Source organism: Salvelinus alpinus, chromosome 26 (assembly GCF_045679555.1).
Source record: "Salvelinus alpinus chromosome 26, SLU_Salpinus.1, whole genome shotgun sequence".
NCBI classification, from domain to species: Eukaryota; Metazoa; Chordata; class Actinopteri; order Salmoniformes; family Salmonidae; genus Salvelinus; species Salvelinus alpinus.
In genome coordinates this window covers 11,360,586-11,381,379 of record NC_092111.1, presented here as the reverse complement: position 1 = coordinate 11,381,379, position 20,794 = coordinate 11,360,586, and the positions used below count along the sequence as shown (strand labels likewise).

General features: G+C 43.3%; 1 protein-coding gene across 4 annotated transcripts in view; it reads left to right on the top strand.

The window, feature by feature from the left end:
- LOC139554702 (semaphorin-6D-like) overlaps positions 1 to 10,307 on the top strand; it is a 109,048-nt gene extending 98,741 nt beyond the window's left edge. For 3 of the 4 annotated variants that reach the window (XM_071367748.1, XM_071367746.1, XM_071367747.1), the window contains 2 exons: positions 470 to 523; positions 7,717 to 10,307. In XM_071367748.1, the coding sequence (XP_071223849.1) occupies positions 470 to 523; positions 7,717 to 9,044 (1,382 nt within the window). In that variant the 3' untranslated portion in view covers positions 9,045 to 10,307. The remainder of the gene's footprint in view (positions 1 to 469; positions 524 to 7,716) is intronic. The other variant, XM_071367749.1, reaches the window with a different exon arrangement.
- Positions 10,308 to 20,794: the final 10,487 nt, after the last annotated feature.

The window sequence follows — 20,794 nt, the reverse complement described above, 5'->3', positions numbered from 1 at the left end:
ACAGTATCAAATTGTATTTGCCACATGCGCCAAATTCAACAGGTGTAGACCTTACAGTGAAATGCTTACTAACAAGCCCTTAACCAACAATGCAGTTTTAAGGAAATACCTACAAATATATATATTTTTAAGTATGTTCTTAGATACACACGGAAGTTCTATCAACAAGGCTACATACTGCAGACACATTTACATGCTACACTGCACGTTTATATAAGGCAGACTAAAGTACAAGAATATGAAGAGAAAAGTACGGTAGGGGAGAAAATGGCACATCTATAAAGTATTTTATGACACTTGAATCCACAACTGGGTCACAATTTGGAAATATCCAGAGCAGTCCAACCTACTTGTATTTCACGTCACGTCACCGGAAAACCCCATTTATTTTCTTATGTCTTTGTGAGTAGTATGTAATTCACTCCGTCTTTTCTCTCTCCATATTAATGCTTTGTTTTGCTCCCATCAGCAGATGTGCTGGCGACCACACGAAACCAGAACTCTGCGGCAGACTCGGCCTACGGTCAGTTTCCATTTCTCCCAGTCTCTCGCCCTTTCTTTCTCCCTGTGTTGCTTTCCAATTTGTTTTATTGTAGTATGACTGCGCATAAACACTTTGAATTAAGTTACATGCAATGAATTTGCTATAACTATTGGCAATTAGTAGTTTCACATCATGACGATGTGAACGGTGACCCTTTGCATCTTGTATGTCTAATATCTTGAAAACTTGACTGCTGACATGCAAAACATTTTGGGACTGTATCAACAGTGGACTAATGAAACAAATCCACACAAAAAACAGTTTAAGTGTATTTTCCCTTTAAGGCTTCTCACTAGACAACTTGAAAATGAGAGTACCCCAATCTTTTCCGTGTCTGTTAAGCCTTTTGACTTAGAGACCATTATAGCTTTTTATTTGACTTTTTACTAAGTATTGTTTGATTTGAACAGGTTCAGTTTGCTCCTTCACAGGGCTACAAACATTGCTCTAGTTCCACATCTTGTAGAGAAGATTAAACACGTGTTGCTGTTTGTGGAAATTGGAGGCTGATGAGTAAGATCAGATACACTTTTTAAACCAAGAGGATCTACTTGGTTAGCCGATAGATAATGTACTTTCAATCTCGCAATTCATGACTCGGGCGTGGCCAAGTCAATAAACCCCTCTGGTAGGCCTAATATTACTTGAGCGTGGTAATTGTAATTCACAGAGCGAGCCTCACACCAGAGAAGACCCTTGTGTGATGTAATAGAAGCCCAGCCTTTGCCGTTCACTGTGATTAACCCATGGAGTGAACAACGCTATTAGAGGCTAATGGAGAGACTAGCCTCGGCTGCCAACAGGCACGTTGGGCTTTAACCTCCTGGCCCTGACGTAGCTCAGCCAAGCGTGAATGTCTGTCAGAGAAGTGATTTCTCGATTGGGGGAAGTCCAATTCTGACTGGAGTCTGTTTTTTTAATAATGCTATTTTGAGTGAACTTTTAGACTGGCCTCCAGGTGCAATCTGTGTATAAAATCATGGCGATATCGGCTCATTAGCAATCAATCCCATCATGCAGCAGCACACAGGGTTCAAGGTAGCCCTCCGCGAGCACCGGGAACACAGCGAAGGTGCTTTTCAATCACTGAAACCCCCAGAAACACTGGCAATGCCAAAGACCTTGAAACGGTCTTGATGACTATGCAGAAACGTCATGACTCCAATGATGGACTAGGCCTAGGGAGCATGCCAAAGTTTAGCCAGGTAATGCTCACAGTGACTGTTTGTCATTTCTGAATGCCTATGAAACAAACATTGAAACAAATCAATTTAATGAAGGCAATGCTTTACTGATCCTGGTAGAAACCAGGGGATGGAAATATGACATGAGAACTTACCATTGCACTTGGAATATATTCTCTTTATCATAGATTTACATACAATAATTATTGATATACCCGTAAGCCAGTTATGAGGATGAACTGTGTCCATAAATCCTGCCCAAATCTGACATATGAACTTTAGTTCTGAAATGGATACTTTATACATAATTTTGAGATACATCAATAGGACATCGGGAATGCAGTTGGTTATTGAACTGCAGCTCATATAGTAAATTACAGTGCCCTTGTGCCCATCTATGATTACTCCACAAAGCCTAAGTGGTCCGCAGTGTTCTAAGAGATTGGTCCTGCGGCTGTAGAACATTGGACAGACCTGTGTTGTGCCAGCTGGCTCGAACAATCCAGTCCAAAAATTGGCCTTGGTTTGTTACGAAAGCTCTACAAGGTCTTTAAAAGGAACCAGAGCCCCCTTCGAAAAAGGTCTTGCGGGTGAACGCTGTGCAAATGATCATAATTACCGGCAATTTATGACTTATTTGGCAGTAACTGATGCTATAGACCTTCCCTTTTAATACAAGGAAGATAACACAGAGACACTCCATTTGTAAGTGCCTCAACTCATTAAAAAACACTTTAGGAACTCGGCGGTGGATCGTCAGCTCGGGTGGAGGTGTGTAATTATGGGGCCGAGACGTAGCAGAAATCACATCAGATTGTCTCATTTGCATGCGTTATGTGGACGTCGGCGTGGTATGCCGACCTCCTAATTACTTTTACGGCAGCTTAACGTATTTCCTATAGCCGTCCGCGGTTTATCACCTTGTAACAGTATGCACCACGCGGAGCCGCGGCCGGGCCGTATCATTAACAAATGTACACGACACGCACGTCTTCACCTAGTGGAAATCCAAGGCATAAAGAGAGTCATACAGTGGTAGGTGTAACGCCGTATTGAAAAGCCTATGTGTAAATAAATGAAGAGGCTGGGGAAACGATTGAATCGTCAGTTGGCATTGACGTTCAGATTGAGTCAGACAAAGGGAAGATTGGTCTTTTGAGACCGGGCTGAATATAATTTCTCTCACCACTGAGAACACCACAAACCTCTATTATACCCTGCGAGTGAGTCACTGTAGCCGGTTATCATGCTCAGGTTTTCATGTATTCAGCTTCTCTTGGGGGTGCCTAGTGGCTTTACTTGTTGACGCAGTGATTTCCCAGGCACATTCATGCAGGAAACATCAATCCTGAAGGGAAGCGCTGTCATGTTAGGCTTGGCAGCATCCATTACAGCTGTGACGAGGGTGTTCCGCCTGAAACGAGCAAAACAAGATAATGAATTTACTGCCCGTCGAGCGACGTGTGCATATGGGAAAGCCAATGATTCCAGTGGCATTTATACTAGAGATAGGCAAGGTGTTGTACAGACCTAACAGCAACGTGTCATACTTGCACTGTACATTTAATGGTCGGAAGCAGAGAGAGTTTGAAACTCACAAATTCAAATTTGCCGGACTGGTGGTGAATTCACTTTAATTATGGGGTGGTGAAAATTTTAACTGAAAATATTTTCCTTTCTTTGTCTGGTGAAAAGGCGTGCCTGACCTTTCACCTTTTATTTAACTAGGCAAGTCAGTTAAGAACAAATTCTTATTTACAATGACGGCCTACCCCGGTCAAACCTGGACGACGCTGTGCCAATTGTGCGCCTCCCTATAGGACTCCCAATCACGGCCGGAAGTGATACAGCCTGGATTCGAACCGGGGACTGTAGTGACGTCTCCTGCACTGAGATGCAGTGCCTTAGACCACTGTGCCACTCGGGAGCCACGTACCATATAGATATGGTAATAAATAAATAAAATTTAAATGGCAATGAATGACTAAAGTTTTTCAGAATTCTGATTAAAAGGCTTTACTGATCAGTGTTCGTAGAAGATTTATTAACTGTTAGACCTCTCGCACAGTGACCAACCAGAAATTGAGCGAAGCCGTTTTTACCAAATATACTAAATTTCCCCAATTTGTCCTTGGAAAAACTGAGTTTGAAGCCAGTTGGATTATTTTAACAAATCACAAGCCTCTCCAGCATACATCATTTCACCTATTACTTAAACCTAACATTCCCATTGTCCTGGCTCAAGAGTGCTCAGGTTCAGAACATACATGTGTTACTATAAACCCCAGCAGAAATACATTACCCAGCATCCTGAAGTGGAGCTCTGCTGAACTTAAAGACCTGCTGAAAATACCAGATGCTCCCCATGTAATTGGATACGTGAAAATGCACCATTTTCTAGTTGTACAACTAGGAAACATATATTATATTATGCAAACTGTTTGACAGCTCCGATTCTGTTCCCTGGCGGGCTCTAGTCATAATGCCTTTCCCCTCAACCACTAATCCCAAAATGCCTTACATATGTTAAGGTAAAGTGCATATACACACTTATAATAAAACTCATAATAACACTATGTGGATTTCAGTTAACAGAGCATTCACTGGGCACTCCAATTCCACCACTAAGTGCTAAATGTTATATTCATCTGCCAGAATTATCGCTATCTGTGCTACTGTTAAATTACTGTTTATGACCAAGAACAAAATGCACACAGTTAATTTTTTTTGATTGGGGTGTATACAAAATGGGCTACAAAAATATGTATATGCAGGTAACTGCCAAAATAAACGGAACACCAACAAAGTGTCTTAATATAATTTTGGGCCAGCATGAGCCAGAACTGCTTCAATGCGTCTTGACATAGATTCTACAAGTGTCTGCAACTCTATTGGAGGGATGCGACACCATTCTTCCACAAGAAATTCCATCATTTGGTGTTTTGCCGTCACGGGCGCCACTCCAGAATCTCCTATAAGTGTTCAATTGGGTTGAGATCTGGTGACTGAGACAGCCATGGCATATGGTTTACATTGTTTTTATGCTCATAAAACCATTCAGTGACCACTTGTGCCCTGTAGATGGGGGCATTGTCATCCTATGGAGTCATTGCCATGGCAGACAAAATAATGGACTGCCCAGCATTTTTATACATGACCCTAAGCATGATGGGATGTTAATTGCTTAACTAACTCACAAACCACACTTTTGTAGAAGCACCTGCTTTCAATATACTTTGTATCCCTCTTACCCATTATTTTGGCAGTTACATATATCTACCAGAGGACCTTTGTTCAGAATATCACCTCAAGGCAGGGTAGAGATTCTGATGCATGTTTTGCTCACCGGCAGTTCCGTAATCCTTCAAAAGGCACATCCTGCCAAGTCCTGAGGCCTGGTCTAGCCTCCATTGGCACTAAGCAGAGAAATCTGGATACCTCATACTCCCAGCAGATATCCATATGTCCTGTTCATTGAAGCCAAATAAAGAGGCACGATCACACCCTTTATTAGCACTCGCTATAATGCTTACAGTGCGCCTTATCGTGTCAAAATGGCGCCAAGATGAATGCTTCGTAAACATCTCATTATCTGTCTTTAAGTGCAGTAGCATTGCTGTCCTGCCAACAGAAGCAACACTGCTGTGAAGTATCAAACAGTCCCATTTTGATTGGTTGCTATATTAACCGGCCTGTGCTTGACATTGCTATAAGTGTTATGGAAAGTGATCACATGTATTTATAAAGCCCTCAGCAGATTTCACAGGGTGCCATACAGAAACCCAGACTAAACCCCCAAACAGCAAAAGCAATGCAGATGTAGAAAGGCAAAATAAAGTGCAGGTTGCTTGGGACTGTGTATGTATCAGACTTGGCTAATGGCCAAGACAACAGTTGAGTGTACTCAGATTATTATTCTGGGTCTCGGGTAAATTCAAAGCGTGTGTGTGTGTGTGTGTGTTCGCTCGCGCGCCACACTCTCTTAGGCCTAAGGAAACAGGGTTTCTAATTTCGGTCAGCAGTTCGTGACCTTTAAGCGAGACTATCAAGGGACAGTGTGTGCCACAACAAAGGCAACGTCAACAACCCTTGTCTCACGCCGCGCGAATGCCAATGCATCGGCCTGTGAGTAGAATCTAATGCCAGTGCTGGAGTCCCTGTAACTGCTTACGTACTCAGACCCTGAATATATTATATCCCTGAGTATTCCTTTCTCTGTTCTTGCCCCTGTCATAAAAAGTCTTTGATTGTGCGATAGCTTGGTTTCTAATAGAAGTCATTTGTACTCTATGACAAACGGAAGATGTGTTACACACTATATTGACTTTTCTTTGTTGTCAAATGATATCTGGAGCATATCCAAGCCAATCAATTTTCGGTGCCATAACTGTTTACTGGAGTCGGTAGATACCTGGCACATTCAACACTGTTTTGACAACAACAGAAGCCATGACTCTCGAAGCAGATCCCTACGTTTTAACCCTTGAATGCTACTCTAAAGTTAGTTGGCAGGCCGTGCCAGCATATCGCCCGGGATCTCAAACCGGTGCTGAAATCCGAGGTTTATCATGCATTTGGTTCCCATTAGAGGCGAGGAATCCTCTGAGAACATCACTCTTTCTGGAAATATGTGACCTACATAAGAGTCTATATGAGAACCACATGGGAAGGGCTTTGCTCGACGGGGCTTTCGAGAGAAAGACATTCGTTTTGGTTGAGTCTAATTACCATATCTGTCTCTCTCTCGCCCTGTCCTATTTTTAACTTTTGGAGGGGGGGGGGGGAAGAGACAACGATGAGATGAAAGTAAGCGTGTTGGTGCTCACCAGGGGGAGATGCTATTAGTGGTGGGTGGATGTGTGTGTTCTGTTTTGGTATTCTTTTGCATAAAGAATGTCATTATTGTGTATTCTTCTACCTCAAACTTTTAGTTCTAGGAATCTGTTCTGATTGCAAGACCATGGGCCAAGTACTGTTTCATACGTCACACTTTAACAATTACTCCAAGATATCAACATCTTATGACACTATATACATGGTACCTTATTAATGAAAAATGTGACTGACCACAACTTCTTTTCAAGGAAGCAACAAGCGACGCTTTCTTTAGTTACCTCAGTCCAGCATGTTCATCCACTCTTCTTAATCCCTCTGTTAGACCTTCATGACATTTTAATGGAGCTCCCCAGAGGACACAGACACCATTATCTCTGCTGGGCTAAACCCAACCCCAGCTGCTGCTCTGCTGGATAGGCTAGGGCACCATTCTCATTTAGCCTCCCCATAACCAAGCTGCAAGTCCGTGGCTGCAGCGTGCCTGTTCGAGCCCCGATAAGCTTCTGGATATCGGAGTGTTGATCTTGGCCAGTGCGAGAAGCCAGGTGCACCTGCAGTGAAGTATGAACTCAAATCAACTCTGCAGAGGGGGAGAAAAACATGGCTTTCCTCCCAGCGTCCTCTAAGCTTTGTGTGCTCTGTGTTTAGAGTCTGGGTTGATTTGGGTGTTTGTTATGATGAACGAGTAGACTGTCTGGAGGCTCCTCTGTTGTGGCCTCCTGAGACAGTGGTAGCAGAGTGCTTGGCAGGATAGCTCTCTGTGTTTGATGGAGGGAAGAATGAATGACTTGGGGGCTGGATTCAATCCGTATTGCGGAAGTATAGCCTAAGATGCGCGTTGTAGCTCGATTTGAAATTTTAAAAGCAATGTTTCCATTTTTGGGGACACTGCATTCACGGTAATGCTGTGTCGTCTCAATCAGAAATGGCCTTTACATTTTAACGCAGATCTTCCGCGATACGGATTTGAATCCATCCCTTGATTTAGGATGACTCATGCTGTTACAGCCACAATGTGGCGGGGGGGGGAGAGAGAGCGAATGTGAAAGCCTTTTGATGTCATGACAGGACCTGACAAGGAAGGTTTTATTTTCGTATGGGCTAAGTCATGACGTACTTTTCTTTCTTTTGTTCTGGCTTTTTCTCCTTTAGGTGTCCGAAGCCTCCCTGACATGGAGAAGTCCAGCCCCAGTGTCCACTATACCCTCCTGATCGCCTGCGTTCTGGTGGCCTTCTTCCTCGGTGCCATCCTCTCCGGCTTCCTGGTGTCATGCTACTGCAGTCACAACGCCCGCCGTGCCCGCCGGCTTGGCAAGGACCCTGAAGCGTCCATCCACCCCGCCCTCTCGTTGCGCAGCCTGGCCAAGCTAAACGGCCTGCTGGATGGCCAGCCCAAAGAGGAGAAGCTGGATGTGTCCACACCCAAGATGTACAGCTCCTTCATTCCCAGCGGGAAGGAGCACACTCCAGAGAGGCATGGGATGTCCCTGGGAGACCCGGACCTTAACCTCTCCCAAGGGGAGAACCTCTCGGGCCTGCCCACCCCGGACTCCACCCCGGAGCTGCCCATCAAGAACATGAAGGCCTTCCGGAACCAGTGGGAGAGGAACCAGAACTGCAACAACGCCAAGGAGTCCAAGGCACCCCCCGGCACTGGCTTCAGCCTGGGTTCGTCAAGGTCCGTCACCCAGCAGGTGTTCCCCTTCTCTCACAGCCTGACCAACGGCCAAGCCCTGGGGCACCTGCCTGAGGAGAGGAAGATCCCCAACGATGAGCGTGCGCAGGGGGCTTCGGCCTCCCACTCCTGCTGCCCGCAGACGGTGGTGGATGTGGCGGCCCTGGACGAGCTCCTCAAGCACATCTACGAGGTCAGCGCCTCGGGCAGCCGCAGCATCACTGTGCTGACCTCACCGTGTGCCCCCCTACCGGGTAGCTCCAGTTCCAGCCATAACCACAGCAGCTTCAGATCCCAGCCCCAGATCCCTGAGACGGAGTCAGCCACGTACTACAGCTCCTCCACCCTGCCCAGGGACAGTCTGACCCGCCGCCTGGACGTGCCCCCAGACGCCGTCGCCGCCTCCTCGGCCGGCGCCACCCCACTGCAGCAGCAGTCCATCCCCGAGCGAAGCGCAGTGACTCGCCACCACTCCCAGAGGCACTTAATGATCAAGATGGGCAATGGAGGGGCCGTCCCGCGACAACACAGCTTCAGACAGGGCGGGGGTGGGCCACCGCCCCACCAACTGCTCACCCGGATGAACTCGTCAGGTGGTGGCGGGGGAGGGGTCGGCTGTGAGGCCCACCAGCCGCTCATCCCCAGTGCCTGCCTGACACGGCAGCACAGCTACAGCGAACCGCCCCACCTCCACCGCGCCGCCATCGTACGCCGCACGGCCTCCCTCAAGCCCCAAGTGCCCCCCAAGCCCCTCTTCCTGCCCGCCACTTCGCCCGTAAATGAGCAAGGCAAGTACAACTACTGAGCGCTAAGGAGTCGGACCGAGAGGCTCCGAAACGACAGACGATGTAACCGCGCTCCTCTCAGAGTTAGGGACACTGGAGCTGAAAGGGGGCAACTACTGGGACTGGCACACCTTTTGGCGAGACGCCCGAGAATAGCCTCCACACCTGATGAATGTCTTTGTACCATATTGGTATTATTGCAATGCTACTTGATCACAGAAGGGTGATGGATTCACAGGATATAGAAAATGTGGTGGTATTATATTGAGGGGGGTGGGGGGTGGGGGGTTCTGTACCCTTCGGTGAGGCCAAAGAATACATTAACAGGAGCCCAGAACTCAATGTAAAGGACAGATCACAAGTCGACCACCGACGCTATGGACAATGCCTGTTTTAGCTTGGACCCAAGCCCTCAACCTAAGGGAGCACCTCACGACCCGAACGAACATCCTGCCTGCAATATGTGTATACTGTTATGTGTGTGTATACAGGTATATGCACTGCACGTGAAGATACACACATGGCGTAACCATGAAGCAGCTACATGAGCTGTGGTGAGACTCAACTCATAGCCGTTTCTTAACCCTCTATGACATGGAGGCCCCACTCAGTACACACACTCAGTACACACACTCGGTATACATCCCTCGACGCGTGGGATTTAGCAATAACTTTCCGTTGTGCAGCTAAGTATCAACTGGACCCCTTGAGGTAAGGGTAGGTACTTTACTTCATGCAGCATACCATATGAAATGACTACTTTGATAATGCTTCAAGTGATTAATTCTGTATTAATGGAATGATGCTGCGGAACGAGACATGGCGTCAGTATCGACCCAACATGCATCACAGATTTTCCATTATGTTTGTCACTGGCGGAGGGTGGGGGGGGGGTTCTGCTGCACCGTGACAGGTGGCTGCCTTGGGGCCTGATGAGTTAGGAGAATCCTTGACCTGGTAGTGCTATGATAACTCCAGGGGAGTTTAACTTGCCCCCAATATGACTGTCGTTGAAGAAGAGTATAGGGGCGCAGTGCACTGCAACCTCAAAAAATAGTTTGTTTCATCCTTAACACTTGGTGAGAATTGGTTCCACGGTGAGGCGCAATCATTCAGGCTATTCAAGTGTCTTAAAGCAGGGTCCCAAGTAATCACTCACGGGCACATAGCGCCCTCTTATGGACAAGCCCTTAATAACTGTAATAGTCAGTACTTATGTTTACCATATTGCTATTAACATTGTGGATATTGGTGTAAATAAAGGCAACTGTGGAAGAATACTAGCCGAACTTTGATTTGTATGTGTTAATGTGTGCCTTCTTTAATAGCGTGGTGTGTAAAAAAAAGGCAAAAAGTATTTGTCTGCATTCTCGGCCTGTTGTTATGACAAATTAATATTGAATCTTGCCTCCTGCACGGACTCCATAGAGGTTCTGTTTTGACTGGCAGTTGAAGTCTACATTGTAGCTTGACAGATGTAAAAGAAAAAAAACGTCAGTCCTTGTCTTTTTTTGTTTCATGCTCTTCAAGCTTCTTCATATATACTCAGTACCAGTCGAAAGATTTGGAACTTCCAGGTGAAGCTGGTTGACAGAATGCCAAGAGTGTGTAAAGCTGTCATCAAGGCAAATGGTGGTTACTTTGAAGAATCTCAAATAAAATATATTATGATTAGTTTAACACTTTTTTGGTTACTACATGATTCCATGTGTTATTTCATAGTTTTGATGTCTTCACTATTATTCTACAATGTAGAAAATAGTAAAAAAATAAAGAAAAACGCTGGAATGAGTTGGTGTCCAAACATTTGACTGGTACTGTATATATTTTTACGACAAGAGGGGGGGGGCTAGATGGAAAAGATTGGAGTAGATCTGAAAGTATATCTGCAATGTTAGGTCTGTGCATCTGTGTCATGTGTTTTTGAAAGTTCTCAAATGTTTAACAAGGTATGGACATAGGGTGAGGCCTAACTGCTTTTAAAAGACTGTCTGTATTTAAGGGCTCCATTCAATCCGTCGATTCCTAAATAGAAATGCAAAGGTCTTTTCCGATTTGCATTCGCGCTGCGCATGTCGGCTCAATCTCCGCTAAAGCAGGGACATTGCCTTTTACTTTTCGGTCACGCTATAGAATAGAGCCTCAAGTGTGCGGTGAAAGAAGCTAGCTGAGGGGGTTGTAAATGAAAAGGCTGCGAGAGGCACTGAAAGGCTGGATGGTTGATGACGGCCTGGTCCAACAAATATGCTATTCAAATGAAGTTCAGCATTATAGGACATGAATTAGGTGTGTCTGGAGATGCATGAAGTGATGCCTACAGTGCGATAACAGTAACCATAGGGGTAGTTATTTATTTGCTATTACTGTATAAAAAAAATCAACACCCAACCTATACCAAAAGATAGTGTTGGGGTGGAATATTCCTTAAATACAATAATAGCACCGTGTGTGTGCAAGGAACCAAGACTTTAACAAGTGAGTTGATTGAGTGTGTGCACAGCACTGGCACCTTCTCTGCCTCAAGTTAAGCAGAAATACAGAATGAATGTTCAATTTCAATGCTAATGTCAATTGCAAGACACATAGGCATTTCATGACAACACTAAAACCATGTTATCTACGTCCCCTCTCCTCTGGCCACTTTGACAACAATCAAAGTTGAGTCGGTTGCTGGAAGAGATTTTCCAAGTCCGATGAATGTAAGCTGGTTCCATTGGAGTGCTTTATGCCATGTATACGTTTTCAATTGCTATAAATATCGCTTCAGAAGAATGCTCTGACATGCATCTAAAATGTATTTCATTTGACATCTTATGTATCGTACCACTCACTTGAGGTTTGCTTTTTTTTGTAAATACAGCAAACCAGCGGTCACCTGCATCTCTGTGGTGATTTCACAAGTGGCCTATGGCCCAGATGCTCCTGAGTTCTATTTAACACAGCTGTATGTCCCAATTTACAGATATCTAATAAAATGCTCTTCAAATGCATGTTGTACGTGTGTCAAATAGTTCATACAACTGAGCAGCACCTGTCTAAGATGAACCAATAGGGGCTCAATTCTGACCAGAGTTAAGTGAATGGAAATGGAAAGTAATTCCCTTGAATGCACTGTTCTCTCTCTGCATATTCTGACCTTGAACTTAAGCATGAGAATAGAGTGCTTTTCACCCACTATTTGTTCAGTTGGAGATCGAAACAATTAAGGTGTGGCGGAGGTGTGTCCGTATTCGGATCTTTGAATTAATTGCTGTGCCATTATTTCGAATTTAAAATGTATGGCCTTTTAAGGTGCAGGGATGGGCACTCAAATGTCTTAATTATAGGCTACAGACTGTTTCCTATGATGTCAAATATTAGTCACTATCAGTATCGACCATCGGTAGGCCTAATATGTGCTTAACAAGTCACAAGTTGCATGGATTCACTCATGTGCAATAAGTGTTTAAAATACTTTTTGAATGACTACCACATCTCTGTACCCCACACATACAATTATCTGTAAAGTCCCTCAGTCAAGCAGTGAATTTCGAACACGGATTCAACCACAAAGACCAGGGAGGTTTTCCAATGCCTCAAAGAAGGGCACCTACTGGTAGATGGGTAAAAAAAAATTACGTTGAATATCGCTTTGAATATGAAGTTATTAATTACACTTAGGGTGGTGTATCGATTCACCCAATCGCTACATAGATACAGGCGTCCTTCCTAACACAGTAGCCGGAGAGGAAGAACACCATTCAGCCAATAGTGACTTTAAAGCAGTTACCAGGTAGAGTGTAATTGCTGTGATAGGAGAAAACTGAGGATGGATCAACATTGTAGTTACTCCATAATACTAACCTAATTGACAGTGAAAAGAAGGAAGCCTGTACAGAATATAAATATTCCAAAACATGCATCCTGTTTGCCCCAAGGCACCTAAGTAATAATGCAAAAAATGTGGCAAAGCAATTAACTTTGTGTCCTGAATACAAAGTGTTATGTTTGTGGCAAATGCAATTGAACACATTATTGAGAACCACTCTCCATGTTTTCAAGCATAGTGGCAGCTGTGTCATGTTATGGGTATGCTTGTTTTTTTGTTTTTTTTTGTTTATTTATACAGGTTTTTCTCATTGAGATAACATCTCTTTTCCAAGAGAGACCTGGTCCAATAGCAGCAGGGGGAACAACGTTTCAGACAAAACAACTTACACTAACACAACATTAAACAAAACTATAAACACACAGTACAACAAAAACATTTTACAAAAAACACAAAAGTCTTGACTAAAAACAGCTGTCCTAAAGACAATTACTCTATGATATATACACTGCTCAAAAAAATAAAGGGAACACTAAAATAACACATCCTAGATCTGAATGAATGAAATATTCTTATTAAATACTTTTTTCTTTACATAGTTGAATGTGCTGACAACAAAATCACACAAAAATTATCAATGGAAATCAAATTTATCAACCCATGGAGGTCTGGATTTGGAGTCGCACTCAAAATTAAAGTGGAAAACTACACTACAGGCTGATCCAACTTTGATGTAATGTCCTTAAAACAAGTCTAAATGAGGCTCAGTAGTGTGTGTGGCCTTCACGTGCCTGTATGACCTCCCTACAACGCCTGGGCATGCTCCTGATGAGGTGGCGGATGGTCTCCTGAGGGATCTCCTCCCAGACCTGGACTAAAGCATCCGCCAACTCCTGGACAGTCTGTGGTGCAACGTGGCGTTGGTGGATGGAGCGAGACATGATGTCCCAGATGTGCTCAATTGGATTCAGGTCTGGGGAACGGGCGGGCCAGTCCATAGCATCAATGCCTTCCTCTTGCAGGAACTGCTGACACTCCAGCCACATGAGGTCTAGCATTGTCTTGCATTAGGAGGAACCCAGGGCCAACCGCACCAGCATATGGTCTCACAAGGGGTCTGAGGATCTCATCTCGGTACCTAATGGCAGTCAGGCTACCTCTGGCGAGCACATGGAGGGCTGTGCGGCCCCCCAAAGAAATGCCACCCCACACCATGACTGACCCATGGAGGATGTTGCAGGCAGCAGAACGTTCTCCACGGCGTCTCCAGACTGTCACGTCTGTCACGTGCTCAGTGTGAACCTGCTTTCATCTGTGAAGAGCACAGGGCACCAGTGGCGAATTTGCCAATCTTGGTGTTCTCTGGCAAATGCCAAACGTCCTACACGGTGTTGGGCTGTAAGCACAACCCCCACATGTGGACGTCGGGCCCTCATACCACCCTCATGGAGTCTGTTTCTGACCGTTTGAGCAGACACATGCACATTTGTGGCCTGCTGGAGGTCATTTTGCAGGGCTCTGGCAGTGCTCCTCCTGCACCTCCTTGCACAAAGGCGGAGGTAGCGGTCCTGCTGCTGGGTTGTTGCCCTCCTACGGCCTCCTCCACGTCTCCTGATGTACTGGCCTGTCTCCTGGTAGCGCCTCTGGACACTACGCTGACAGACACAGCAAACCTTCTTGCCACAGCTCGCATTGATGTGCCATCCTGGATGAGCTGCACTACCTGAGCCACTTATGTGGGTTGTAGACTCCGTCTCATGCTACCACTAGAGTGAAAGCACCGCCAGCATTCAAAAGTGACCAAAACATCAGCCAGGAAGCATAGGAACTGAGAAGTGGTCTGTGGTCACCATCTGCAGAACCACTCCTTTATTGGGGGTGTCTTCCATTTTCCATTTGCACAACAGCATGTGAAATTTATTGTCAATCAGTGTTGCTTCCTAAGTGGACAGTTTTATTTCACAGAAGTGTGATTGACTTGGAGTTACATTGTGTTGTTTAAGTGTTCCCTTTATTTTTTTGAGCAGTGTACATCGATCAAGTCTTTCAACTCCACCAACGAAACTAGATCATCAAATTTTAAAATGTTCAGGAGAGAATTCCAGGACCACAGAGCTAAGTAACTGAAACTATTTCTACCATGACTTGTTCTAATTTTTGGTAATGTTAGAAGCAAATGAGAATGGGACCGTGATTGATATTTATTTACATGTAATCATTACGGACTGGGAAGTTTTTCCAAGATAAAAAAGTAACAGAATGGAGCTAAGCACAGGCAAAATCCTAGAGGAAAACCTGGTTCAGTCTGCTTTCCACCAGACACTGGGAGACAAATTCACCTTCCAGCAGGACAAAACATTTCACAAGGCCAAATATACAGTGGCCGAGTTACAGTTTTGACTTAAATCTACGGCAAGACCTGAAAATGGTTCTCTAACAATGATCAACAACCAACTTGACAGAGCTTGAAGTATTTTAAAAATAATAATGTGCAAATATTGTACAATCCAGGTGTGCAAAGCTCTTAGAGACTTACCCAGAAAGACTCTCAGCTGTAATCGCTGCCAAAGGTGCATCTACAAAGTAGATAAGTGAACACAAAGTAGATAACTGAACACATGTCTGTATTGCTGTGTGCAAACATTTCTAAAAACATGTTATCACTTCGTCATTGTGGGGTATTTTGTGTAAAATAAATCTATTTAATTTGAATTCAGACTCTAACAACAAATTGTGGAATAAGTCAAGGGGTATTAATGCTTTTTGAAGGCAGTGTAGGATAATTAAATCGTTATGGCGCGGCACGCAGACCAAGCCCCAACCGTTTGAACTGGAAGCATGTGTCTTCACACAGGTCAATAGTTAGTGCAGGCAATACATGAAGGTAGCCAGCCTACTATTGTACACTATTCTCCCTATTATAAGTCGATGTACACTAATCTTCCAACATTACCGTGTGGTAATTATCTGAATTAATCAAACCACCGCTTTCTTTCTTTCATGTGCAAAGGCTCTCAAAACCAGTTTAACGATTCATAAATACTTCCCTAGCCCTAAATAATCTACACGATCAGAGTATTTTTAAATCTACAAATTGCTGCTGAAACAGATATGAATATGCATATATTTAGATGGCTTTCTTAGATTCTGAAATCGTTCTCTCAATATATTCTATTGAGTCTGTCAGCAAAATTCAAATAAAAAAAGGCACACTGTATTTAAAGGGATGGCTTAAGATAAACGTGCTGAAAACCCTATTGAATGAAAACTCCGGGAGAAATCTGTTGGCCAGCAAGTGGGAGGGTTTTCAGCGGTTGATTTACAGTTATTCAGTGCGAGCAAGGGAACCACGCCTGCAAAGCCTGTTATACAACTTCATAAGGGAAGTCTGAATACCAACTACTGAGAATGCGTAGGAAAGATGTGTAAGAAAGGCCTAATTTCCTAAATCGGAATCGGCCCCTAGGTGAAGAGTAAGGTCATGAATAAATCACATTGCTCCAAGTGGACCATGTCCTCTGCATGTCCAGTCAATTGTGCTTTTTACTTTACTTGGTCTGATCAGACATTAAGATTGCTTTCTATTATAAGAATCGAAATCACTCATTTACATAGTTAATTTAGATTATAATACCATACCTTGCCTGTCAGATTCTGATGTTCCCAAGCATGTTCATGTAAAGTTTCTAAAACATGTTTTTTTATTTTTATCAAATGATAAAAAGGTAAAGTCTGTCCTATGACATTTCCTGCCAAGAAATGTGGTATTCATATAATTTCAAATGCACATCTGGATCATTTATCTTTAATGTAACATAAAATTGGAAAAAGAACAGCTCGCAAAAGGTCAAGAATGTGATTTTATGATATACGTGGAGAAGAATAAACCATATTTTTGGGGGTAGATTAAAAAGAAGAAATGGTTCAGGTTGCAGCCACATGCCCATCTAAAACTCAGATCTTTGGCACCCCCATGGGGTCTATTGCGCACTGTGCAGTGCAGAAGGAGATGGCAGCTTCTGTATCGTTTATTGATGAGTAAGTGTAGAGCCGGGATTCAAGCCCATCGCTGGTTTCAGGCATGGCAGCTTTTAAAGGAAATTCCAGATAAGAGCCGACATATGCAGCGTTCATGGTGAATGGGAACTCCGCGAAAGCAGGAACATTGCCTTGAGAAATCGCAATGCCTATAACCTGCTCTCAAATTGAATCCCGGGCTAAGTGTTTTTATGCAGACACTTTTGTGTAGTAAATTGACCAAAGAGGAAACTTGAATTCAATGATTCATTTATTTATCATAGAGAAGATAACATGTTCAATCAATAGACAAGGGAATCTCTCATAAGTGGTTGCATGTACCCAAATAACATTTTAAACAGGTAAAAAATACCAAACAATCAGTCACCAATGAATAGTAAAAGGAAGTAAAATAATAAAATGTATAATAGCCTCAAACTCTACTATAACTACTATAACTGTTGGTGATGTACTGCTCACAGGTGTGTTGACGAGCAACATGAGCGCACTCTGGTTCTTTTGTAAGTAATCCAAAACAAGAACACAAAAAAGCCAGGCCGCATTGACTAAGAACAGGCTGATCAAACACCCGGTAGTACTGGATCCATTTTCCATTCAGACAAATGTAAGACACACTCAATAGGTTAAAGCCTCTCTGCTTGGCACTCAGCATTAAAGATATGGATTGGGGGGGTAAGGTCCTGCGACAGACTAGCATCCTGTGGCGGGGGTGTACTTGTAGGCCTACATAAAGCTGGCTCACGCTACAGGGCCATTCTGGCTCGGACAAGTCTATATTGTTCAAGGGTTACTTACTTCCCCCCGGCTTCCTCATATTTACAATACTCAGCTAACACAAAATCGCTCCGATGCTTAACCAAACATGATTTTTATCAAGTACATTTTTACATCAGTAAACCTGTTAAACCCACACATAAAGCTTTGTTTGGGCATAGCCTGCCCTGCTTGTGGTTCACAATTTATCGTGGCTGAGGTACGTTTATTTGCTCCAAATTAAGTATTTTCATAGGGGGCGCTGAATTCCATATTCTGTAGTACTCTCCTTTCTACAGAAGGAAGGACATACGTCCTTCACATGCGCCAAAGTTCAGGTCTAAGCCTAAGTGCTGATGTCCATTAATTTACACCAATTAGGGGAGGGGTGGTAGGGTTAGCAGAAAATAAAGGAATCCTAGAGGAAAACCTGGTTCAGTCTGCTTTCAACCAGACACTGAGATGAATTCACCTTTCAGCAGGACAATATACTAAAACGCAAGGCCAAATCTACTCTGGAGTTGCTTACCAAGAAGACCGGAGTGGCCGAGTTACAGTTTAGACTTAAATCTACTTGAACATCTATGGCAAGATCTGAAAATGGTTGTCTAGCAATGATCAACAACCAATTTGACAGAGCTTGAAGAATAATTATGGGCAAATGTTGCACAATCCAGGTGTGGAAAGGTTATTGAGACTTACCCAGTAAGACTCACAGCTGTAATCACTTCCAAATATGCTTCAAAGTTTTGACTCAGTGGTGTGAATACTTATGTGAATGAGAACTGTATTCAATTTCTATACATTTGCAAAAATTTCAAAAAACATGTTTTCCCTTTGTCATTATGGGGTAATATATTTAATCCATTTCGAATTCAGGCTGTAACATGACAAAATGTGGAAAAAGTCAAGGGGTTTGAATACTTTCTGATTGCACTGTTCATTCTCTTGTTGCATTTTACAGTACAACAGTACGTTTTGTTTGTGTTTGGAAGACACCGTCATGGCCTTTGACTTCAGTTAACATTACCTTAATTATGAAACCTTTGCTCTTTAGGGTACTAGGGGGTAACTAGACCCCTGGGGTAACTGCCCCCCCTGTAATTCACATTAACACCACAAGATGTCACCAAATTATTGTCCCAACACTTTCCCTGGCTGCCACTGCTCTTGCTCAACAAAACATTTCCTCAGTGTCATCATAACTTTTGGAGATATTTCAACAAAATAGATTTTGTGGTAAGTATATCTAATTACTAGGGGGTAACTGGCCCCTGAGGAGCATTTCTGTCTGTAATAAAGCCCTTTTGTGGGGAAACGCTCATTCTGATTGGTGGCGCTTATGCCCTCCCAGGCCCACCCATGTTTGCACCACTGCCAAGTCATGTGAAATCCATAGATTAGCGCCTAATTTATTTTATTTCAATTGACTGATTTCCTTACATGAACTGTAACTCAACAAAATCTTTGAATGTTGTGTTTATATTTTTGTTCAGTATTATATTTTTAATTTAACTAGGCAAGTCAGTTAAGAACAAATTCTTATTTTCAATGACAGCCTAGGAACAGTGGGTTAACTGCCTTGTTCATGGGAAAAACAACAGATTTCTATCTTTTAACTTATCAGCTCTGCGATTCAATCCTGCAACCTTTCGGTTACTAGTCCAACGCTCTAACCACTAGGCTACCTGCCGCCCCTAGTATAATAATGAGTAGTTATTTATGATACAAGGTTCATTGTAGATCAGTCAGTCAGCAGTCGCCTGCACTGTCGGCGGAAATGTCTAACAAGCCCAAAGACTTCTCAAACCCCAGTCTGGTCTAGCAAGTCTGCCTCGCAAGTGTTCCCAGAAGTCTGGGGATGTTGGGTCTCTGGCTTTAGATAATATGTGGTGTTTGTTTCATAACAGGGTTGCATCCCTGTCATTTGAAAACAAAGTGACGTATGTCAAGCACATGAAGTAGTGAATAAGGATTCTGAGTTTTCACATAAATACATTTTCACATGCTTAAGCGTTTGCTTAGGAAAACATTTTATGGAAAAGACATGTATGTTCCTGAACGATGCGCCGTATTGCTCGTTGACAATATGACCGGGCGGCGCAGATTACTTTTTGATTTGAGAAGGGTCCTCCTCCCTCACATATTTTACCCGGTCACATAATGGGCCATAGCCCTGTGCACCCCGGTTCAGCCTAATCAATCTCCCTCATTACCTGTCTGAAAGTGACTCACACTTGCACCCCTAGTCCCCCCACGTGCTTTGACTGAACGGTCTGTACATGTGGCACAATACAGCAGTTGCCTCAAGCTATTGAAAAAAGGGAGTACCTGACATCACAACAGTGGTTGAGAAAGAATATACAAGATTCCCTTTTTGATCTAGCCCTTAAATGACCTGCCATCACATAGGCTCTACAGGAGGGCATTACACTATCGCTTTCCTTATCAATTCTAAACCTAGTTGATATTATGAATATTACATAACAGTTGTATTTGATGTCATAAATGTACTCATACCAAGCATAAATTGACTTCATCAAAGTTACTTTATATTATTAACTTTGCAGCAGCCATAGGGTACACAACAAAGTGGGGACAGTCTGTTAGGTTTATTTTATCCAATGCAGTTGGCATTTTTCCTGTTTGTCTTCAAGAAAACAAAAACACATTATTACACAGTAGACAAGAGAAACTCAACAAATAATATACAAGGTTGGTTCATCTTAGAGGTACATTTTGTTTCTTATAGTAACTACTCTTTATTTTTTCGAGAATGACAGTAACATGAAGTGAGAACCTGGGTTCTTTCGAGGTCGATTCTTTCACACAGCTGAAAATACATTGTTGGTCATAGTAGCCGCCCCACATTATGAGCCATAGGGTTGCAATATATGTTTAGACTCCACATCATTGACCAGTAAATGTAGTTATCAAATCAGTGGAAAAAGGCAGGCTATGTAATCTGACAAAGATAAATCTAACAGAAGGCAATAGTGTCACGCAGGATTTAATAAGATACTAGAATACCAGAACACAACATTGCTGAAGAAAAGCAGCACATGATTTAATAACAAGTTATTTACAAATATTACATTACCAAAACCATATCTGTAACTTGTTTCCTACTTATTCAGACTTCACAACCGCTGCCATGTCAATTTCAAATTG